This window comes from Nilaparvata lugens, chromosome 6, assembly GCF_014356525.2.
Source record: "Nilaparvata lugens isolate BPH chromosome 6, ASM1435652v1, whole genome shotgun sequence".
NCBI classification, from domain to species: Eukaryota; Metazoa; Arthropoda; class Insecta; order Hemiptera; family Delphacidae; genus Nilaparvata; species Nilaparvata lugens.
The window spans coordinates 22996992-23020069 of NC_052509.1; the positions used below are offsets into that span (position 1 = coordinate 22996992).

A 23078-nucleotide genomic window follows, 5' to 3' on the forward strand; every position below is an offset into this window, starting at 1 on the left:
TATTCAATTTACCAAAAATAACAACAAAAAGTTATTTTTGGTCATTTTTAGTAAATTGGGTAATTTTATCAAAAATTGATATTTTCAGAAAATTTTTGTTTTACTAGATCAACAAAACCCATAAAAAATGTTTTCCCTAGTTAACGTTTTTATTTCGATAGCTTGATGAATATACAAATAGAAAAACTTCGAAAAATATCACCAGTGGAAAGTTTATTTTTAGCCTTTGCATAGCCTTAAGAAAACATCTTTTGGAACAAATGACTGGTACTGTCCAGCCCTAGAACGATAACATGACATTTTTCCTTCACCCATCTCATCAACATAAACCCATTAAAGAATCACAACTTTCCACATCTTCAAGTTCAACTTTCATCGTATTAAGGAATAGTTTATAGAAACTTGAACGAATTGAGTGGAGATTATAGTCTCCCTATCTCATCAAAAGTAATAGGTTTTTGACAAGAAACAATAAAAGTCAGCAGGCTTTGCTACTGCTGAAAGGGAAGTCTGCAGGTGAAGCAACAAGTGCTTACTTCGTGCCAATCGCAGAAAATTATTTACTGCTTCATAATAATATTGAAATGCTATTGTTGTTGGACTTTTTTGTGCATTTTTTGTGCGTTCTATGAAACTGGCAACGTTCGGTTTCACTGAAGCGTAATGACATAATTCGGTGTGATGATATTGGCGTGGCAATAATGGAGGAGTGAGGAAAGGCGCGAAAAGTAGTGTACGACAGCCGAGATTTGGCGAGCGATTTGTCCAACAATCGAAGGATCGAGATACAGTAGGCCGCGCGTAATTGAGGTGGCACTGGATAGAGTACCAAGCCGTTACGCGCGCGCATACACATTCCCGCGCACGCGCTTTCTCTCTCTCACTGTTCCCGCGCTAACTAAACCAACCCACTTGTAATGGTTTTCCTCGATTTCCGCAGTCTTGCCAGAAGCTAGCAGGGCGAATTCACAGCGTACGTATTACGGCGGCTGAGGCTAGGCCTACTCTATAATCCAGATATATTATATCCAATTACATTATCTAATACAAGTGCTGAATAAATGACAGCTGACGACAAAGCTGATCGTTTTCCAATTGAACACACACAACAAGTCTTCATCTATCATCATCTATTGTTGAGGAGAGCTTCAAAAGCCTTCCTTCTCCTCAATCACTAGAAATTCTTGTCTCCGAAATTTATAGCATTACATAAAAACTGTCTCTTTCCTCTTCCATCAATACTCTATATTCTGATAGTTTTATTGTCTGGAGGTAGTGTACCGTATTTCACCAACTCCTCAATAACACACATAATGTCAAGAATATACAATACTAGAGAATATGTTTCACAACATTTTATGGGTGAGTGACATATTGGATAAACCAATTTAATAGAGGACAATAACATTCTATTAAATCTATTTTATGCGATGCTACGATAAATGTTGGGAACTGTTGAAAGAGTGCTGAAAATATCAAATAGGAGAAAGTAGATTATTTTCGTAACCAATTCATAATATTGCTGAGAGATAACTCTACAGTATTAGTCGAGAATATTGTACTGTGAGATATGCTCGTTTACAATATCAGTACTGTGAGAGATAAGTACAATACGTACCCAAGTATGTATAATAAGTATATGACTGAATAATATAATTATGTGTCAATAATACAGTACGCCAAGTGGGAAGTATTCTCCATGGTTGACCTATTTTTATAGTGGAGAAACTGATGAGTTTCTTGAAATAAATTGATTGATGGAACTAGAATACACAGTTTGGGTTTGATATGGAAAGAAAACTGAGACTATTTCAAAACTAACGAGCAAATAAGAGCATCCCATGAGAGAGTTTAAGAGAGTCTTCTCCAACAAATTAATTTCAATTATTTAAAATTTGCCGGATGGAATGATTTATCCACTGCGAAATCGAAAGTTGAAATAATAATATTACAATTTGAACAATACGATTTTTTAAAAGAGGATTTCCTAGTTCCTAACTGCTGATTAGATTGTGATGATATCCAAGTGCTTCATGGTACAACTCAAATCTCAAAGTCACTGCAAAATTTGTCAAGATAATCAAACTATTAGACTGCAATCGAACAATGAAATAATCATTCACCCACGACTGTTAGTTTTGAAACACACACATCTCACTCCGTATCGACCGTGACGTTTATGGTCTATTTGCTGAATTAAATTCACTGTGGAACGCCTGATCGTTAAAATTTGTCAGGCTAACAATTTCAAGAAGCCATTGCATAAAATTCGGATCCTGTATTGGCCAAGAATATCTGTGCACGGCTGATAGAGTTGAACGCTTTATGCTCGATTTGTTCAAGCACGGTAGACCAACAGACCTCAATTAATTGAATTAACTGCATCAAGCTTTCAAAGAACACTCGCACTAGAAAGACATGGTGTTTGGTGTGTTTTTGCAATGATAAGCTTCAGATAAAATATATGAATGAATACGTTTATTTCATGGTGGATATTATCAATAACAAAACAATATAAAACAATAAAAAAGATACGGCAGTACTAGAATCACATATCGTATTGGTTGTGTGCAGATATTGATGCCTGTTGGTGATATGATTGTAATGTGATTCACCTTATCGTGTATAAATTATAAATATAGTCGTAGAATTAGTCAACAAGAGCAACACAGACGCCGTGCACATGGAAATGTTTCAAGATGGCATTCTTGATCAGTCATCGGCCGGAGCGGTAACATCATCAATTGGCAATAACAATAATACTCTTCAGATATTCCTCATACCTTCGTAACATGATTTTTGGTAACTAGATCGCCCAGCAGTTCCCCGCGACTTCGTTGATCGACTTGGTCGCTCGGCGGAGAATAGCTTATTGTACAACGTAAAATAATTTTGATGTGGAGCGTCTAAGCATGTTGGCTTAGCGTTTATGGCTCGTAGATTGCGAGGCCTTCGAGCTCGGGGATCTGGAAAGTCTCTCCGCTGTCGGCTGCCGCCGGTGCTCCCGCTCCCGTTGCCGCTCCCGCTCCTCCCACCGTCAGCAGGCTGTCATATGCGCGGTCGTCTCCGGCCGAGTAGAATGCGCCAAGCCCTTCGTTCTGGGCTGCGTCGTGACCTGCACCATGATCGTCAGGAGTGTGATGAGCGTGACCATGGTCAGCGTGTCCACCGTGTTTGTGTCCGTGACCAAAGTGTCCGTGATGCTTGTGTCCGTGCTCGGCATGTCCGTGGTGCTTGTGTCCATGTTCGGCATGTCCGTGATGCTTGTGTCCATGACCGAAATGTCCGTGGTGCTTGTGTCCATGTTCGGCATGTCCGTGGTGCTTGTGGCCATGACCGAAATGTCCGTGGTGCTTGTGTCCGTGCTCAGCATGTCCGTGGTGTTTGTGTCCATGACCGAAGTGACCCTCATGCTTGTGTCCGTGTTCAGCATGTCCATGGTGCTTGTGTCCGTGCTCAGCATGTCCGTGATGCTTGTGTCCGTGTTCGGCATGTCCGTGATGCTTGTGTCCGTGACCAAAGTGTCCACCGTGCTTGTGTCCATGGCCAAAGTGTCCTCCGTGATGATGACCGTGCTCGGCATGTCCATGATGCTTATGTCCATGTTCGGCATGTCCGTGGTGCTTGTGTCCATGTGATGCATGTCCGTGATGCTTGTGTTGATGGTCGGCGTGTCCATGGTGCTTGTGTCCATGCTCAGCATGTCCGTGATGCTTGTGTCCATGCTCGGCGTGTCCGTGATGCTTGTGTCCATGTCCAAAGTGACCTTCGTGCTTGTGACCATGATCGGCATGTCCGTGATGCTTGTGTCCATGCTCAGCGTGTCCATGATGCTTGTGTGCGTGGTGTGCATGTCCGTGATGCTTGTGTCCATGCTCGGCGTGTCCGTGATGCTTGTGACCGTGCTCAGCATGACCGTGATGCTTGTGGTGATGGCCCGCATGACCTTCATGCTTGTGTATGTGGTCTACATGACCAGAGTGGTAGTGATGGTGCGTCACTGAGCCAGCACCTTTGCTGTCATTTTCTACATTATCTAGGTTAGCTGCAGCATCGGCTGCCTCATTTACTAAGTGGTAGACTGCGTGAGCGGGTGCCGCTGCAGGTTCTAGTTCAACGGGAACCAAAGGCACCAGCACATTCCTGTGAAACAAAACATTTTACTTTATTCTCAACTCTAGAGATCATCTCAGTGACTGTATCCTCAAATTAATCCACTTTCCAAATTGATTGAGATTCTGTGCTATTTTAAAATAGAGAGCATGAACGATCTTTAAATGTCTGTAGAAGGAATAAACAATCGAAGAAATATATTGCAGTTGATACTGATAGAGACAATGTATGATACCTTCCGAAGGTGAATTGAGAATGATGTAATCTTTTTGAAGTGAATTGACAAATAAGAGCTCTTTTCCTTTCAACTCATACAGAGGTTTAATTATATTATAAATTTTGAAATTGAAAAATTTAGAGGATAAGCATAAAATAGCTCTAGCGATGAATTATGCATTCCGATTGTGAGAGGCGATTTTTTTTCATTGAAGATCAAGTTCATACGACAATTTTCAAGTGTATACGACAATTGATACACGAGTTCACATGTTCGAGATGAAGATGAATGATCTAACAATAGCAGTAGGAACGAGTGATCTCCTATCAGAGAATTGATCTTAGTCATCGAATGATACCAATCACTGAGAATTTCGAGCGTTTTATAAATAAAATGTGGATTTTCGCTATTTTAATTATACAATTTTAACACTATTTATAAGCTATTGTAGGCCTCAGGAATCAAGTCATATAATTGCTCGCTAAATCTCATATTCAGCAAGATCTAACTGAACGAATGCATGGAAATGGGAGAGAATTTATCATAGAATCAAAGTTTGGAAAATATATCCATATATTCATTACTCATGATGAGTTTCTTAAACTTCAAAGGATTTTTTGAGTGTCAGACCGAAAAGGTTCGAAATATATCTGTTCAATATTCTATTCGGAATATATCGTAAAAGCAATAAAGAAGTTCAGATACAGTGATTTACAGAGATGAAAACAGTGATGCTCTACAAACCAATAACTCTGTGATTGAATTCAACAATAAATGAATGTAATGGGAGTTTTGTGAGTAATGAATCACGAAAACCATGATGATTTTTCTACAGCAAATTGACAAAGCCTAACAGAAGGCTAAAATTAATTCAGGCTAGGTAAACTCAAATACAATTTTTAAATTGATTCGGAAGCTCATATGTGATGAATATGTTGTATTGGAAGAAAGTATAAGGTGTAAGGATCAGTGATCAATGATCATGTTCTACTTTGATGATTATCATCGATATCACACTAGTATGATTAATGTGAGAAAAACAATTCCCATGACAATTGCAGTTAGTCTATATGTTTCATATCATGTCATTCTTGTTTTGGCAGAAAATATGTATCTGTAGAATGTTCCTACTATAGATAGTGATTATGAATAATTTCAATTGTATTGTGTGTTCTTGTGCTCTTATAAGAATTGAAAATTCTTCGATTGGAGAAACTGTTTCCGGAAAAATGTTTCGTTTTGAATTGATTGTGTATCTTAAAGTAGTACGTCAAGTCTCATGATCAGATCTAGAGAATATAATCTTGTCCTAAATGTAAAGTACCGTATTAAATATTATTTTTATTGTACTGATAATCAATTCTAGTATTGAGTTTGAGTGGTAGAGAGGACTAAAAAGTTCTGATTCCGCCAAATGGAGAATGTTTTCATTTAATTTCATTACTATCTAGATTATGTTGATTCTGTGTTGTATAAAACACATGATTCACTTACTCGCTTGGTGCAGCCTCATTGTCAGCGACACAAAGGCCGACAAATAAGCCTAGAAAAAGGGGAAGAATCTGCAAAAAATAGAGAGTATCAATTAATATTTGAAATCATATAGAAAATTTGTACTTCTATCAAGTAGGTGTGTGAGGAAAAACCTCATTTTTACTGATATCTTGAGTGACTGATATAGTTATTAATAGAACTACTGATTTGTAGCAGTAGCTCTACTAACTTTCCAATGACTAAAAACTACTTTCAACACCCATACTACCAGTTAGAAAATGGGGAGAAAGAGCATTTAATATTGCCTATCGAGTTGATAATTCAGGAGAAGTCACCCCCTCATATTTCAAATGGATTATACATGATTGAATGGATTTTAAACTATGAAATAAGTGAAAGATCAATTACATTGGACCTGCCAATGTTGTGACATTTGAATGTTATAGAAGTTACTTGATAAAGCATGAAACTGAGTTATCAACGAAGGTCTCATCAATTGAATAAATTACCCAGGCCACTTGAAATGAAGATAGTTTGCAGCACAGAAATTTGAAAAAGTATTGGAAATGAATGAGTTCATAATAATTCGAAGGGGAGTCAATATCAAAGCTTTTGGAAATTGAACAAACTTTTCTACATTTGGAAAGAGGCAGAATAAAACGTTTGAGCTGAGTAGGAACTGTTGGAGGCATATATTATGCTTCAAAAATAAGATTGGGAAGAACTTTCTCTCTCGGAGGTCCAAAAATCTAACTTTTGAAAACAAGGGTGATTTTCTATTTTTAAGATTGAGCTCGATGATTTTGGACTCTGTGATGGCTGGTAAGTGATCAGACTCTTCTGAATAGTTGTTTATGGAAGCAAAAGGCCAAGATTAGAAAATTAATAAAATGACCTAATTGCAGAATAATTATGAAATTGATTTGGAATAAGTTATTTTTCATCAATAATGTGGGATAGGGTAGTAAATTGATGATTACAATAAGGGAAAATTGGATGCAATCGATTCTTTTATTTTTTTTTAAATTCTTTTGATGAAATAGGAAGTTTGTTTTCGAAGTAGAGTGGGATACAAGTATTGTATAGAGTAAAAAATACAGTAGTCGGAAAAGAAAAAAACCCACTATTACAAAAATTTCTTCAATTTCCTAATTTTGCTATTATGAAATCGCAAAGTATCGAAGAGATAATTAGAATATTATTATGAAGGTATGGAAGAATAAATTCTTACTCTTCATAAAGGCTAGGAAGAATCAATGAGTTATAATGAAGCTCCAAGCTCTAGAGTAGATTTGTAATCTGAGAAAAGTTGCATTTAAGGTGTGAATTCAGTCTGAACTGTAGCTTCAGAATGAATAAAGTTTGTTTCAGGAGGTTCTAATCATAATAATTCATAGATGAATGTGAGATTGAATAAAAGTGCTGGATATTTTGATAGTTGGGAAATGTAGAAGATAGTGGGCCACAAATGAGCGTTTGAGCTTTGGGTATAAAGCTCAGATCGATTTGAATTGAAGTTCGGATCAGAATTAAATATATGGAATAATCAGATATCACGCATTCAATTACTGCAATGGAGAAACAATCTAGTAGTACTGAGGAGGTTCAATGGTGATAGAATTGAATGATAGGAGGGCTGCATATGGAAGTGGTAATATTATAGTTAATATAGTATGAAGATGTAGGTTTCATTTTCTACTGAATGAATGTGAAAGAGCTTTAAGGTTGAAAAATGAGTGTTTTTAATTACATGAGAGTTGAATTATTCAAGCTTGATAGGGAATATATATTTCAAACTGGGAATGAATAAATAATGTAGAGTACCTGGTGGTTGATTGATATGAGGCGTGAAATTATAATTGATTTTGAAACTTGAACTGAGAAAGAGATAATGTAGTTTTGAATTAGAATAAGTACCTTGAATGATGAATGAATCAAACGATATGAATCGAAAAATGAATGAATAGCTAAAGAAGGCTTTTTAGGGCTGGATGATTGAATTACGGTATTGAAGATAGAGTTCTGTATGTCTGTTTAAGCTTCATTCAAAATGAATATCAAATCCAAAATTGAAACTCTATAAGATCGCACTTAAATTTTGGATGATGATAATTCTAAGGGGTTGAACGATTAACGTCAAAGTAATCAACTCCAACTTTGTTTGGAAGGGTAACTATTGTCCAATTTGAACTGAAGCGAAAAGAGGAAGAATGTGGTTCATAGTATAACTAGTACAGTAAATTGAATAATGATTGAAGTAAGGGTTGAAATTTGAAAGACGAAGCTATCAATGTAAATTGAAACTTTGTTGAGGGAAATTGAAATTTGAAGTTGAAACTAGAGGTAAGTAAGAGTGAATGAATGAAGTACTAACCATGTTTGTTGCAGCTGTAGCTGGTATCCCCATGCGGTGGTCCGCAGCGGTTGAAGCACTAAGACTGTTGTGTTGGTGAGAGCACCCACTGGAAAGAGGCAACTGAGCAACTGATACGGTGAAGCTGGCGTTTAAAGTTTATATACGTCTGGAGTCGCTGCGGCGGGGACTCGCGTGCCCCCTCACGCCGGAAAAAACCAACACACTTTTCCTTTCTCTGACCAATCGTTTGACCAACAACTCCATCAACATAACTTTAATAAGTTGCATGATGACCATTGTCTCAGCCATCGAACGGTTACAACTTTCAAAAATAGGATCACATCGAAGACCCTGGAGGACTCCGGCGAACGCCTGAGAAAAGCCTACGAAAATTGACCCCTTCTTCCAGGCCACGACAATGACACTGACACAGAAAACTACATCTTCTCCATTCATCTGTACAATGGGTCCTTTTCGGACCACCTACTCCTAAACAGTCATGCTTTTCGGCTTCATTTAGTGGCGAATCTCATAGTCTACTTCCATCAATGTAATTGATCGACTAATCGACTAATTTCTATCCCACATTCTTATAAATATAGCATTAGGGATATCCTCTCAATGTAAAGGTTCTACTGAATCTACTTTTATAGTAATTACATTGATTCATATTATTATTGACTAGCAGGTAACCCGTGCTCCGCAAGGGTCTAATTGAAAACTTGACCTATTGAAATCTTGAAGAATTTAGAATAGGCCTATGACCATCCTTGTTAAATTAAAAATCCATAAGCAGAATTTCAAGTTTATCATTCCAGTAGTCCGGACGTGATAATGCGTCATTTCCTATACCATACGTGTATAAGCCAATATCCTTTATTTTATTGTAATTTGGATTTTAATAGATTTGTTGAAAAAACGAAATATGATTTTTCCATTTCCAAGTTCCTTATTATGTACATTGAATGTATGAGTATAATACAGTGAATATGAATACATTGATATTCCATAATTTTTATTACTCTGTTTAAGGACCTTAATACACATCATCCAAACATTATAATTTATTGGTATAGCCACTATGATTAAAGCTTTACCTCTACAGGACATTACTCATATGGAAACCGAAAATACTTCTCCTTAGTCCATGATTCTCTGGACTATTTGTCACGGAACTCTGCTGTTATTAATCTTCAATAATAACGATTCAGATTTCCATTAAAAGCGATCGACCAAAAATGACACCATGAACCTTCATATCGCTCTATTAATAACTTGGAAATGAATGGTACGATTGGTAATAACATGAATGGAAGCAAACGATATATAAGTTGAAATATCTCAAGATTTGAAAATTGATTTTGATAATCGAACCAATGATTCCACCATAAAAAAATTATAGCACTATTCAGTTCGATCAAAAAGCTTCATGAGGAACTGGGGGAATCTCCTGCTTCAGAATTGCCAGCAGAGAAAGTATTAACTTGATGGCCACACAAAAATCGCATTGCAACGTTTTTCTTATTGATAAGAAAACTGATATCATACTTAAGATAATGAGGATACTTATACTATAGTGAACCGCACGATAATAGTTCGATGGAAATTGGAACATATCAGTGCAACGTTGCTAAAAAATAGTTGATCAATGTTCTCCACAGTTGATTATGAATAAGAATTAATTATATATATTTTTAATACACCTGATGGATTGGCAACGTCTATTGTTTTGGGGAAGGGGATGTGATTAGGTACTCAGTCATTCCAATTTATAAAGGACTGATTTCGTGCGATTGACTATGATGTAATATTATTGATGTTATCCCATCTCACAAGAATTTTCAGATGTTCAAAAGAGTTCAATGTTGTGATCCAGAGAAATTTATTTTGTAGTAATCCAGTGGTTTTGAAATTGGGTTTTAGAGATTCAGTTGCATTATTACTCGCGTGGGGTCGATATGACATAATTATTTGATTAAGAATACATTCTAGCATTCCTCAATATTTTTTTGCAAATTAGTTCCTAGGAATGAATTCTGATCACTTTAAAGATAGGACAATATTATTTTTTGATAGAATTATCACAATCCACAATGAATGTATCACAATTACATAGTGAATCATCAAAACTACAACTTGAACTTGTAAAAATAATAACTAAATTTTCAAGTTGTTCAAGCATTTGAAGTAGATGACGTTAGGAAAGACGTATAGTAAAACTATGACCACAACCTGAAAAATTATTCATCACAAAATGAAAAAAAAAATGTTTATATTATTTTTCATCAATACATTTGTTTCTGTTTCCTAGTTGCTTCAAGTTTTATTTTGTGTTACATCCATTTTCTAATTTTGCTAATACTTGGACCGTAACCATGAAGTCTGACCTTGAATATCATGCTACTTCAGTCAAGCAATAATAGCATACTCTCTGTTAGTAAATGCTTTTCTATCAAAATTCTTAGTTTCTTATAATTTTTATATAGCTTTAAAGAGTTTGACATCAATGTGAGAGAGCTTTTTTTGAGGAAATCATGATTCTGCATTTGTAAGTATAGGTTTATAGGTATGTTCTTCTCTTTGTAGATTCAGAAATCCGTAATTCCCAATCTCTCATAATGATAATGCAATACATTCATGTTGCAAGTCCTGTGAGTTCACCTATCGTAGTGAATCAATCCAGTTTCCCCTCCCAATAAATGCATTTTGATGAGAACGTTAACTCAATCTCCATTTGGCATCACATTCGGGTAATTTTTGAAATTAAAAATTCTAATTAGCTACTCCACCTTCCAATTAGAGGGGATCAAATTTTCAGCGATTAAGAGCTAACATGCAATAATTAACATTACGTTGCAAGCGTAACGTATAATCCACCATTGCATTTCACCTACTGCAACAATCAGCATAAACCAACTTCAATGGTAGTATACTATACTACATCAGTCAGTATATTATACTGTACATGTTTCAACTATCCATACATGGATATACAAGAATTATGTCGGAATTCATGTACTATTCTTACATGTATTGAGTATAGTGTGTTTTAGGGACAGGTGGTTACTAGTGATGATTAGATAAAGTGTCTATTTAGTCATTGAATGATTAAAGAACTTGAAATGCACTCCAGTGTCCAAATAAATTGCAAACTCGTCGACACATTGATGATGATTTTTGTATCTTTCCGGTAGGCCTAGTTGAAGAGAGATTTACTTCAAACTATCAGCATCCATCATCTTTAACATTGGTACTTCCCATTCAATCAACTCTGACAGTTCAAAATGAATAGCAGTATAGCAGGAATGGATTAGTTGTTAGCACCTGGATAAACATGGAACCATACAGCGGCAGCAGTTAAGCGTATCTGCATTATGACTCGCGATGATTATGTTGAAAGCGGATGCTTGAGTGCATGATGATTGTAAAAGGAGGAAGATGTAGTCAGTATCATTGCATTGGATGCCAACATTCGATGCGTTTCGATTAACGTTTTTAATTTCTAAAGCCTCGAGGCACATATGTAGCATTCTCGATCAACTAGTTCAAGTTTTATTTTGTTCAATCAACGTATGACAAAATTCTAATCTACTTGTTTATCCCTTATGTAGCCTACTTGTTATTGAGAATACATTACAAATATAATAAATAATAATAATATGAGTTTTAATCTCTAGCTATTAATAATTGTTGGGAAGCTACGTTCATATCCACTGATGATTTTTGAAAAGCATTAATAAATATATAATAATATTGATTTCGATGTTCTTGACTTGATCAAGTCTCATTCATTTATAACTAGGATGAGAGATATCAATTCAAGGAAAACAAAGAACTTGACAACTTTCGATTTGAAACACTGAAATCACATTGTCAAGTGGAAGTCAAATTCCATTCGAAATTGTGTATATCATACAGTATAATTTGAATTCTAGTGGTAATACTAGAGTTTTTTATGAAGATTTACTGATTTTTTCAAATGCTTAATTATTCCAATTTGATTTTGAACAAATAATATTTGATTGGTTTAGAGTTTGGTCTTGATTTTTTGCTATAACGTAGAGGAATTTGTGAGAATTAGTTGATTCTCGACTTCTCGACTTGGCGTGAAGAGGAAAAAAATATGAAATTATTATGGTGAAATAATTATTTGATGGTATAAAGGTAGTTTTCTGTGGGTGTAGCTAGAGAGAAATGAAGACATCATGCATACACGAGGATCAATAAACAAGAGTTCAACTGGATGTACGAATGAGTGAATTCAGTTGAGACTAATCTGAATTAATTTCTCAAATCCGATGAGAAGGAGCAGGGTAGGCAATTAGCCCATCTTCTGAATCAACAGCAAAAATTCACTCAAATATGGAGTAATGATATTAATGAAAAATGTTTTTTCCTCGAAAGACAAAGAGATGAACACCTTCTCCTATCGTATAGAATACTCTTCACTCAAAAAAAGATTCATTCAATTTGTTTTGATAAACCAAGATGGTCATCTTGGAGACATTCAATGAACCGTTGTGAATTGAGTTAATTAACTGTATTGAGGTCCTTTTTTAAAAGTTTATGGAGCTGCTAGAACGAACTCATTCATATATCATGAAAATATTGAAAGAGTTACTTCTGAAATTCCATATCTTGGCTACATCATTATTCTAAAGAATCCACTATACATACGATGTTCGGGGTATTTTCATATAATATATTTTATAGTTTTTCAAAGTTTGGAGTTTTCTGAATATCTTTAATTGATTTATTTTAAGTATTTTTTCAATTTAAAAATAATTTTTGTGTGTTTTGAATATTGTAAATTGAGTGTGTAATTGAAGAATGTTGAAGTGACACATAATCTAGTTACATTTAGAGTGTTGTAAAAATTAGAATTATTGGAACCGTTTTGGGCGTGAGCCTGTGGTACTTTTTCTATAAGTTGTGTAATTCTGAATAGTGGAATAAACGAAAAATATGAATATCAAAATACAATGTACCTAGAATACAGGTACTATATGCATTCTAGGTACCTTGCCAAAGTATTACTATTTTGCCATTTCTATTGAGTCCACATATTTATGTGAATCTCGAGTCTGAATCTGAGTTATAATCTGACTCCTGACTCGATGTGAATAACTTCGAATTTGTCATTGGTGGTTGGAGAGAACGAGGTCTTTGCTTCTCTGCAATGCTAACGCTATGGCATATATTTTATAGAGACCCTCTTCCAGCATACTATCAGCGTTCCTAATTAATTATAATTAAGCTGTACATTCAATAAATCCTGACAGTATGAAGTGAATCTCACAGTAGTTATATGGACATCAAGCAAAGTAGGAGAAGGACAGTGAGTTATCAACTGCATCTGGGACAAGATGATTTCCAGACAACAATTTTCCAATAAAATTCCCCTTGTGGGAAATTTGTCCAGGCCACCATGAAAAGGTGTGAGTTGTCGCAGACTGGTGTACACATTCACGAAATTTTTGTGCGCGGTACGCTCTTATAACGTAACAATGTAATAAGTAGTATTGGCTGAGAGTTCTGAGCACGGATAACGTGCAAACAGCAAACATAACGTCAATTTTGCAATCGGAGAAATTCCGAACAGAACAACTACAATAATAGGAAAACCAACAACGAATGAAACAGCGACAATAGAAAAAAAAACTGTAACTATTATATTTTGTTGTTACGTCTTTAGTTGAGAGGTTGACAGGCTGATGAGAAACGCTCTGAATCCATCAACGAGGCTGGATGGATTAATCCTCGGTCAAGCGGGTAATCTGCCAGTCCTCATCCTCAAGCAAATCTATTATCAACCAGCGTTGCTTGGTACCAAGAAAGTTATGAGTGTCCTCATTTCATTTCCTTTTCCTAGCGATAAAATATTCTAATTCTTATCATGAATAGTATGTCAGACGCTTTAAGTATGAAGTGAATATAAAGTTTCTGATAAATTAAAAAGAAAAAAGAATTAAGAAGTAGATAATAAGTAACATAAATGTATCTGCAAGTATTGTTCACCAACAGCCAGGATAGAATCACGAAACAGCTGACTATTCCTAGCTTTGCATTGTTCTTATCCTAAATATCTTGTTCAAATCAAACCGTCTTAATTATCTTCAGTCATAGTCGTTTCAGTTTCAATAAGCTTTCAAGATTATTCTTGGACAAATTAAGATTCAATATCAATAAGCTCTATCCTCAATGTATCCCTCCACCTTCTGTTCAACTCAGATTCAAGTATGAACTTTTTGGATGAATGAGCATAGTCTCATCTATACTACTCTATTGGTATGAATAGTTTCATTATCTTGTTCCCATATTCATTATTCATGTAGCAGGATTTCCTATTTCAAATTATTCCTTTATTCAATTTCAAATTAAACTGTTTTTATCACTGGATTATGATTTCTCAAGTCATTCCAGGTACAGTGAGATTTCAACTGTAGGCGGATGAGAGAGTGAGCTATTCTTGATTGTAGTTCAACTGTTGAAAATCAATTGAATTGTAAACTTCTATAAAATCCTTTTCTCAGAGTGGCATTAACGATAGATCAGTTGTATCGGTAGTGTAACGATATTTGACCCAGACAATAAAGACATAGATGAGCAAAAAATATGGGGGAAGCTGAACTTTTGCAGGGTGTTAGTATTCATAGAACATAGCCGGGGAGTCCCCATCGTCCGCCCACTCACTTCCCCTCAGGACACCCCGAAGTACGAAACTGCAATGGATTCGTAGAACAAATCAATCTCGGCTCCAAATCAAGCTATTGAACTCACTCTGATTCCATCATTTACAGGATGAACAGATCTGAAATTTATATCGCATAACATTTTATCGTATATATACATTTTTCAGGAAGTTATTTTAATAAAAAGCCAATCAGTGAATTTTCACCTCGTGTGAGAAAATTTGATATTTTCTCCAATAAAATATTGCTCACGCTACTTTTTTTCAAGAAAAATGTTGGATATGGAGGTTGTTGCTCGTTCAAGACCTTTAGAGTCAGGTAAAGATTCATATTTCCATCATATAATCGTAATTTTCCAGTTTATCTGCACAATGTAGCCTACGTTTTTGCCGTGCTAGATGCCAATATAAAAGGTGTTTTCGGAAAAAAACTATTATTTCAAGTGATTTTTCTGTTCCCAATGTCATTCACCTCGAGACACATTGGTGATGAAAAATTGAATTTGGTTACAAATTGTGGTTCAGGTATTACTTTCTTCCAGTGTATTACATTGAATTGAGCATAAATAGTTTTGAAATTGGTTACGTGACTCTTAGAAACTGAAGATTTCAAGAGTTCAAGCCATTTTTGAATCAAGAGGAGTGTTCAAAGATAAATTTGAGACAACAGGGCTCATAGAGAATGAAATTACCTACAATTGTATTGTTAATGAAATTACCAATCAGATGATTGTTCCTTTCTCGCTTTAGTCTCTAGTTAGTGGGCGATGATTAACAAAATATCATGAAAAAATAGGAAATAAAAATTTCTTCCAATTCAATTTATTAGGCTATAACTTTTCCATGGCGAGTTAATTCTTGGTGAAATTCATTACAACTTGAAGAGTTTGTAATTAATCAATGAATAATAGATAGGTGAGAGACCTGTAACATAAATTTGCATAAGCTGGAAATTCCGGAATGACCTTCAGCGATTGGGAAATTGCCCAATGTATTTTAATTGTTTGTGCAATTGTTGTCAAGCGGAAAGACAGGGCAAGAGACACCGCGCTTGCATTGACAACAGAGTTGACAGAAATAGATAACGATCAGCAGTCCGTGATGAATCACACACAGTCAACAGTGGCCGACACGCTTCAGCTCCAGCCAATCACATTTCCCCAACAATCCACCACTTCAACCCATGCTGCAAAAACTCAACAAACAAATAACAGCTTGATTGGGAAAAAATATCTTCAATATATATTATGAATTATAAGATTTCGAAGGACTAACAGTGGAAAGGATTTCATCCTCACAGTTAGTTCTGTTGTTTTAGAATAAACCTAGCAATCACAAGGACCAATGAAATTCAACATACTGTTTGGCCGAGATTGTGTTATTTCTGCCTTTTTTGTTTGATGAGATTAACAATTCAAATTATAGAGGAGATATTATTGGAAAGTATCCTCACATCTTAGAGTCTCATCACACTTAACTATTCTGAGCAATGCTACGATGAAATACGTCCTATCATGCAATGTTAAATTATTCAAGCTACGAATCTGTTCTGTCCACATCAGCGTAGCGTAGCTTCCAATATTGTGAGACAGGACGGCTACGTCTTCCAAATACGTATATCAGCGTAGAGTAGTTAAGTGTTTAGAGACACTTAGTTTAGTATCTAGTCATTATTGTAGTTTTATGCTCAATATTTTTTCTCTGAGGAAAATGCCTACATGAGCTCTAGGCTTGTGCATGGGAATGAGTCAGATGATGATGTGTGGACCTACAGTTTTAGGTGGATTCCGAACCACCTTAAAGTGATTTTTCGACTCATGAATTTATATTCAGAGGAGTGGGCTCAAGTGGCCACCTTTCCAATGGGATATTTTATCAGCGGGACTACTAAATCAAACAGCTTCTTAAATATACTATAATAAATATAGTACTGTATTATAATACTTCAACTAGCGACCTCCTGAGTTGAAGAACTCGCTCATGAACTGTTATATTATTATACGGAGTTGGTGAGAATCATTATGAAAACACTTGAATATCTCTTTTACAAGTATGATAATTATTATGACACTAGGTTCCATGGAGATCCTATTACAATTGAGAAAAAATACTTTCTGTCACTTCAAAACTTTTATCCGCCACCGTTAATCTTTTCATATGGATCCAACTTCATTTCGAATCCAGCTTCATATTGAATCCAACTTCATTTTTTTAAATGGGAACGTAGTCATGTGATAGATGATTCCTATACAGAATTAGAAAAAAAAATCAATGGTGAAACCCGTACATCGATATCTCAAACCGTTTCAATGATCTCAACATTTAAAGATATTAATAAATAATTATACAAAATGAAATAAATGAGTACATTGAGTACATGAGTACATTGGATGATCACGTGTTATTGAACACTAATACTAGCTTCTACTCAAAAATTCAACTTTTTGAAGAAAAATTTCATAGCAATTTGTCAACGCCATAGCAACTGTTATCACAAGTAGTGCGGTGTGCTATTACGCGTATGTTACAGACGGACTATAGACAGGCTGGCAGACGTTAATGGAAGCGAGAACTTATAAATTAAATAATAATGTTCTTGTATTATTCAGTTTAAATTATGTGTCGGCGCATGAAGTTTGTCAGTCTGTGTCATAACTCCCCAATAGTATCAGCTTTTTCAAATGAATGGGAAAATTATAGAAATAGCATGCCATTAACTCCAGCTGACCTAGTGATAATCAAAACACATATTAATTTCTCTTATGCATTTTCAATGTTATTTTTTTATCCTGAAATAGGACGAAGGAGTGAATCAGTCTTGTTGTCCAACGAACTTGACCTGTAAAATTTTTTGAAATATTCGTGTTCAAAATTTGAAGCTGATTGATCAATTCTTTCTTAAGAATTTGTAGAACATACAAACAGACGGAAAACGACTTTGACCTCTAGTAAGTCAAAAGTGAGAACTCGGAACTCGCTAACGCTCGTTCAATACTTTGGAGGGATCGAAGCGTGATCACCTTCAAGACTTTTACAACCTTATGGGCTGAATAAGAATCACACAAGGAAATTTATTTGTCTTAAACTCAGATTATTATTATTATTAACAATGCTAAAATTGAATTTTCGAATTCGATGGAATGTAAAGAAATGCTAGCAATGCTTGACCTTGTCATTTAATATCCACGATATTACGTATTGGAAGAGGCAGAAAAATTAGATGTTTGGTAATGAAATGACTTGATACTTGATCGGTGTACTTGATCAGCCCATAGGTATGAGAGGGATACCCGCACATTATTCTCTCTAGCGCGTTGTGTCTGAAATAGCCATTCGAATACAGTTATCAATAACATGATATCGAATAGGCAAGCTTCACAAGATAGAAATAACCTTGTGTTCATTTTGGAGAATGTATAATTACTCGTAAATAATTGGAAAAATCAAGATTTCAACACAGGATTGTCATTTTGTTATTGGGGAATCCCCAAAAATTATCAAATTCAGTATGAATGTCATTTGATTTGTGGGGGTTTTCAAGTCTTGAGACCCATTGACGGCTTAAATTATATATCCAGGCATTCCTTGAGAGACTGCCCACCAAAAAAAACCCATACCGACTTATTCACTTTTCTCAAGTCCCCTGAAATATGAAACATTGATTTCAACCACGCGTAACGGTCTAGATTGTCTATTTTAAAATTTTGGGGCACATAATTACATAACATCATCATTTTCCATATAAAAATCTACTCAAGACACCATTGTACGCACTTATGTTTGTCTGAAAATCATGTCCACATGTTCTAATTTGGGATTGAGAAGTAAAAACGAGAAAGAGAAGAGGAAAATTTGTCAGTCTATGAGATTCAAGAGGGAGACGTGATGAAATATAATAACTGAAAATAAGTTCATCAATTATAATTCCTTAATCGATATAAATACTTTATTATACTGAATCATATTATTTGAAACTTGACATCATTCTCAATAATATTGATGAGCTTGCAAACTAGATTCAGTTGTGCGGTGGGATGACAGACATTGACTCGATTAGTACAGTAAACGGTGACTGAAGACTGGAAAACTACTGACTGCATTATGAAAAAGAAAAACGCACCGGGACCATGCAGCTCTGTCTTACGGAACAATATTGCACTTGCACTGCTACGTTTTTTAGGAGAGACAGATAGAGACACTGTGTGAGAAGGAGAGAGATGAAGAGAGTCAGAGTGGGACGATTGGTGGAAAGCAGAAAAGGAATGGAAGAAAACACAACAGATACCAATGAGAGATAACAATTAACCTACATTGAAACAGTTTTCCAGACGATAGAGCAACAACGTCTATGTAGTCAACTGGCTGCAATAAACAGCTGAATGACGTTAGAATTTTCTGCAATGCTACAGAACTGGAAATCTCTCGCTCTCACTTTCCGTCACTCTTCTTAATATACCTGTCTTCGTAACTTATATTCAATTTTACTGCTTTACATCTCAATCACAAAGACTTTCTTCCTTCTCACTTGAAGTGAGTGTAATAGTTGACTATTTGAATAGGTTTAGTCGAATTGTACATAATAATTATTCCAAGTTACGAGAGTTATTAGGATTCAGTAATGTTAACGAAAGGGGTTGACTTCGAAGGAAAGACCGTCTAGCACATTATTTAGAACGTTTGCTTGACGTCAGTTCTACCAGTAGACAGTTATCTGAAAAAAAAACTACTGCACGGTGGTTTGGAAGCCACCTTAAACTGTAGGCCCTCTGATATATCACTATTTACTCACGTCCAAACCCAGAAATACATTGATCATCTTCCTCATGAATGACTGGTCTGGCACGTTTTAGGCATTATTGAGCCTGTATTGATGCTTCAAGTCCATGCTTTCCTCGGCCTACCAATGCGTATTTTTCCTGTTGGTTCACGAAAGAATGCATTTGAAGGGAAGCGGTCGTATAAAATTCCTAGCACATGATCAGATCACTACTTGTGAAGTACATGAAAATTTCAATCACAGCAATTGATTTCAGTACCTAATTCAGGCATAGATCAGCCGAACTCTGATTTTTACGTATCATGGTCCTCTTTGTTACTTTAAATAATTACTGTATGTCGTCTGTATGTATATTTCCATCTACTGGATAAAATAAACTAATATTTTTCTTCAAATCTAATCAATAAGGGGAGACTTGGAGTTTCCATTTATGATGGTCCAAAATGATTAATTTCCCTGTAAAGTAATCAGGATATATGGGCAAACCGTCACACAATAATTAATCAGTGTGTAGCATGTTCTAATTACTTTATTATGCAAGTTTGACGTTGAATGGTTGAAGACGTGAAGTTGCTCATATGCACCGCACTGTGCTGCGCACTGCAAGCTAATTAATTCGCCCACCCATCGTACGAGTGTGAGACGTGTCCGAAATATTGTTTTAATTTGGATGCGTCAAAAGATAATGGTGTGAACGGGAAGCTGAACGCATAGTTGGGTAATGCTCATGAATATAGATATATAGATTGAGTCTGGCATATTGATACTAATATCAATTTGAACGATTTTCAAGATTATGTATAGATATAAATAACATTGCCTATGGAAACGGTGCAACGATTATTGAGAGCAACGATCGTTCTTAATTTATTTTACTACTGGTACTCAGGCTAAGTAATAACTAAGTGATCCGTTGCGTCTAGTCACTCACCATTCACCTATTTCACTTGCAATAAATCGTTATTTTTTCAACTGACGTTCCTTTTGTTCTCAAACTATTTTAACATTATTATTGAATAGAAGAAATATAGATCAAATGTTTTTTTTTTTCATTCTTTCACACTTATTATTAGAATGTAAATTTTCTAATAAAAGCGATTACGGTTGTAATGACAATTTTTTAGTTGAAGCTACAGAAGCTTTTCAATCTCTCACAATCAAGCACTTTCTTCTCTCTTGAAAGTTTATCGTTCTAGAATGGAAAAAATTGCCATGCTTGGTTGTGAAGCACAAGGTATTATAATCAACATTATTGAGGGGTTCCATTAAATGTTTTATTCATAGAGCATCAATTTCATATAATTTGGAATAGGAACCTCTTGAATCGGAATACCAAAGCGAAAAACACCTAACTGAAACCGCCGAAGCGAAGATTGCCTCGTGTGTATTGATCATAGAAGTACAACATTTTTTTTTCCACTAAACAAAATAAAAATTGTTTTTATTCACAAACCGTTATTATTCTTATTAACTGGAATCTATGTTCCCAATGAAAGGCGTTGGAATGCTTTCATAGTGGCTGATAACATTTTATCATCGAAATTGTAATCTTGTCAAGCTGTTAATTATTCATATTTCAGGGCTGTTGCCTGTTGACTGCTGACCTGATCTGTTAGCCAAGTCCCAATTTTTATCAGCTTAGTCGCAATCTAACTTAGTCAGCATTGCAAAGACATGCAATAAAATGTTTGCACTCTGCTGTTTGCACTCTGGTGTTTGAAAAGATTTACACGGTATTATTATTCAATAGTTCTGCCGATTATCCCATAGGGTACATTACTATTCGACAAGAAATAACAGCTTGGAAATACGAGCACTTTCTTCTCCACAGCTTCACTGCAGGAAGAGATTGTTCAACATTTTATGACTCACTTTTACAGACATTTTTGCGAGTTTTTTCCCCATTCAAGTGCAACATTTCGCATGCCCTGCCACTTCCTGAATATTAATATTACTAAGTACCCAACTTGACAAAAAAGTGCTGAATAGTTTCGTATTTTTGTTTCGATCGTTTTTTTGACTCCAGCAACATTCTGATAACTAGTTGTTGCCATTCTAGATACTATTTTATTTTTGTTCAAAGTTTCTTAATCCAATTCAACAACTCGTTCATGCTCATGATAGATTATAGAATTCCCAGATCCTCAATACAAAGTTATTTTGTCCAATATGACATACGGTACAGAGAATATACTTTATAGACCAGTCACTATAATACCTTGGTGCATGCAATTTATATTGTAGTTCTGATTTTTTAATATATTGTTAGGTACATAAGAGAAGTCCAGATCCAATATTTGTTCATGCAAAATTTCCCTGTGCTAGATACAGGATGGCTCAAAAACCTCGTATTTTCGACTCATTTTCCAGTGTTCAGCTATTTCTGCCAAATATCGTAATCGTACAGACAAAATTGTTTTTGCCTTTTCCTTAGATTATAAAATTCTGAATAAAATAAGATCATTCGGAACTCTCTATCGCCAATGAGTACTGAATTATGATCTTCAAAAATGAGTGAAATTTGAAGAAAAAAACAATTTTGATGAATTTTTGTTTTCGATCAACAATATCTTCCGATTGTTACCATTTAGATGTATAATTCATCTAGCTCAAGGAAAATTTTACATGAAGAAATTGGTTCTGGACTTCTCTTATGTACCCTAACAGTATATTAAAAAATCAGAACTACGTATAATATAAATTGCAAGCAAACCTTCTTTTTTATGTCTATATTGACTGGACTATTATGATGAAGTTAACTTTATTGAATGATTCTCTTTTTCTCGGATCAAGAGAGTATGAAGAGTTAATTATAAGCAACTTGTTCATTTTATTGTTTCCGAAGTGTGATGGATTCTCAATTCAAGAGATGAAGTCTTATCATTGTGTTCCAGTGTTTCCAATTCCAGGACCAAATACGTGGTTATAGCACACCACAGAATGATAGTGGATTACATTCTTCAATCAGGACTCTCCAAGTTTTTGAATAATTCGATTGAAACCTTTCTTCCAAGTTTTTCACTTCTTCAAATCTTTGGACCTAGCCAAATATGTTAAATACCAGTTTTTCAATGCATGTAGCCTGATTGAGTTGACTAATAGCAAATTGTCTTGAGATGATTTTAAATTTACGTCAAAGATACGCCCAAGATCCATAATAGGGGATAGGGAGCATAGCTATCGTTCAACATACATTTTGAACATTGGTTTCACAGGATTCTAAAACAATTTGTTCCCACGGACCTGCAGCATTTTTCTCTAATAGAATTTTATTGTGAGCTAAAACTGTGGACGCTTGGTGATTGGAGCTTATACTATTGGCAGACCTGCTGATTGTAACATTCACCTGATTGCAATGGGCCACTTCAGGATAGAGATCTTTGATCTAGTTGGCAATTATTGCCTCAACTGCACCATGGAGTATGAATGA

At 35.3% G+C, this 23078-nt stretch overlaps 2 protein-coding genes across 2 annotated transcripts in view; both read right to left on the bottom strand.

The window, feature by feature from the left end:
- The window catches only part of LOC111054306 (putative uncharacterized protein DDB_G0282133), a 100759-nt gene that overhangs the window by 45893 nt on the left and 31788 nt on the right, over nucleotides 1-23078 (bottom strand). The gene's annotated exons all lie outside the window — the stretch shown is intronic.
- LOC120351841 (histidine-rich glycoprotein-like) lies at nucleotides 2457-8524 on the bottom strand. Its single transcript, XM_039430460.1, has 3 exons — nucleotides 8199-8524; nucleotides 5825-5892; nucleotides 2457-4143 (listed from the first exon to the last, which is right to left on the bottom strand). The coding sequence occupies exons 1-3, from the start codon at nucleotides 8229-8231 to the stop codon at nucleotides 2928-2930; spliced, it is 1317 nt and encodes a 438-aa protein (XP_039286394.1). The 5' UTR covers nucleotides 8232-8524; the 3' UTR covers nucleotides 2457-2927.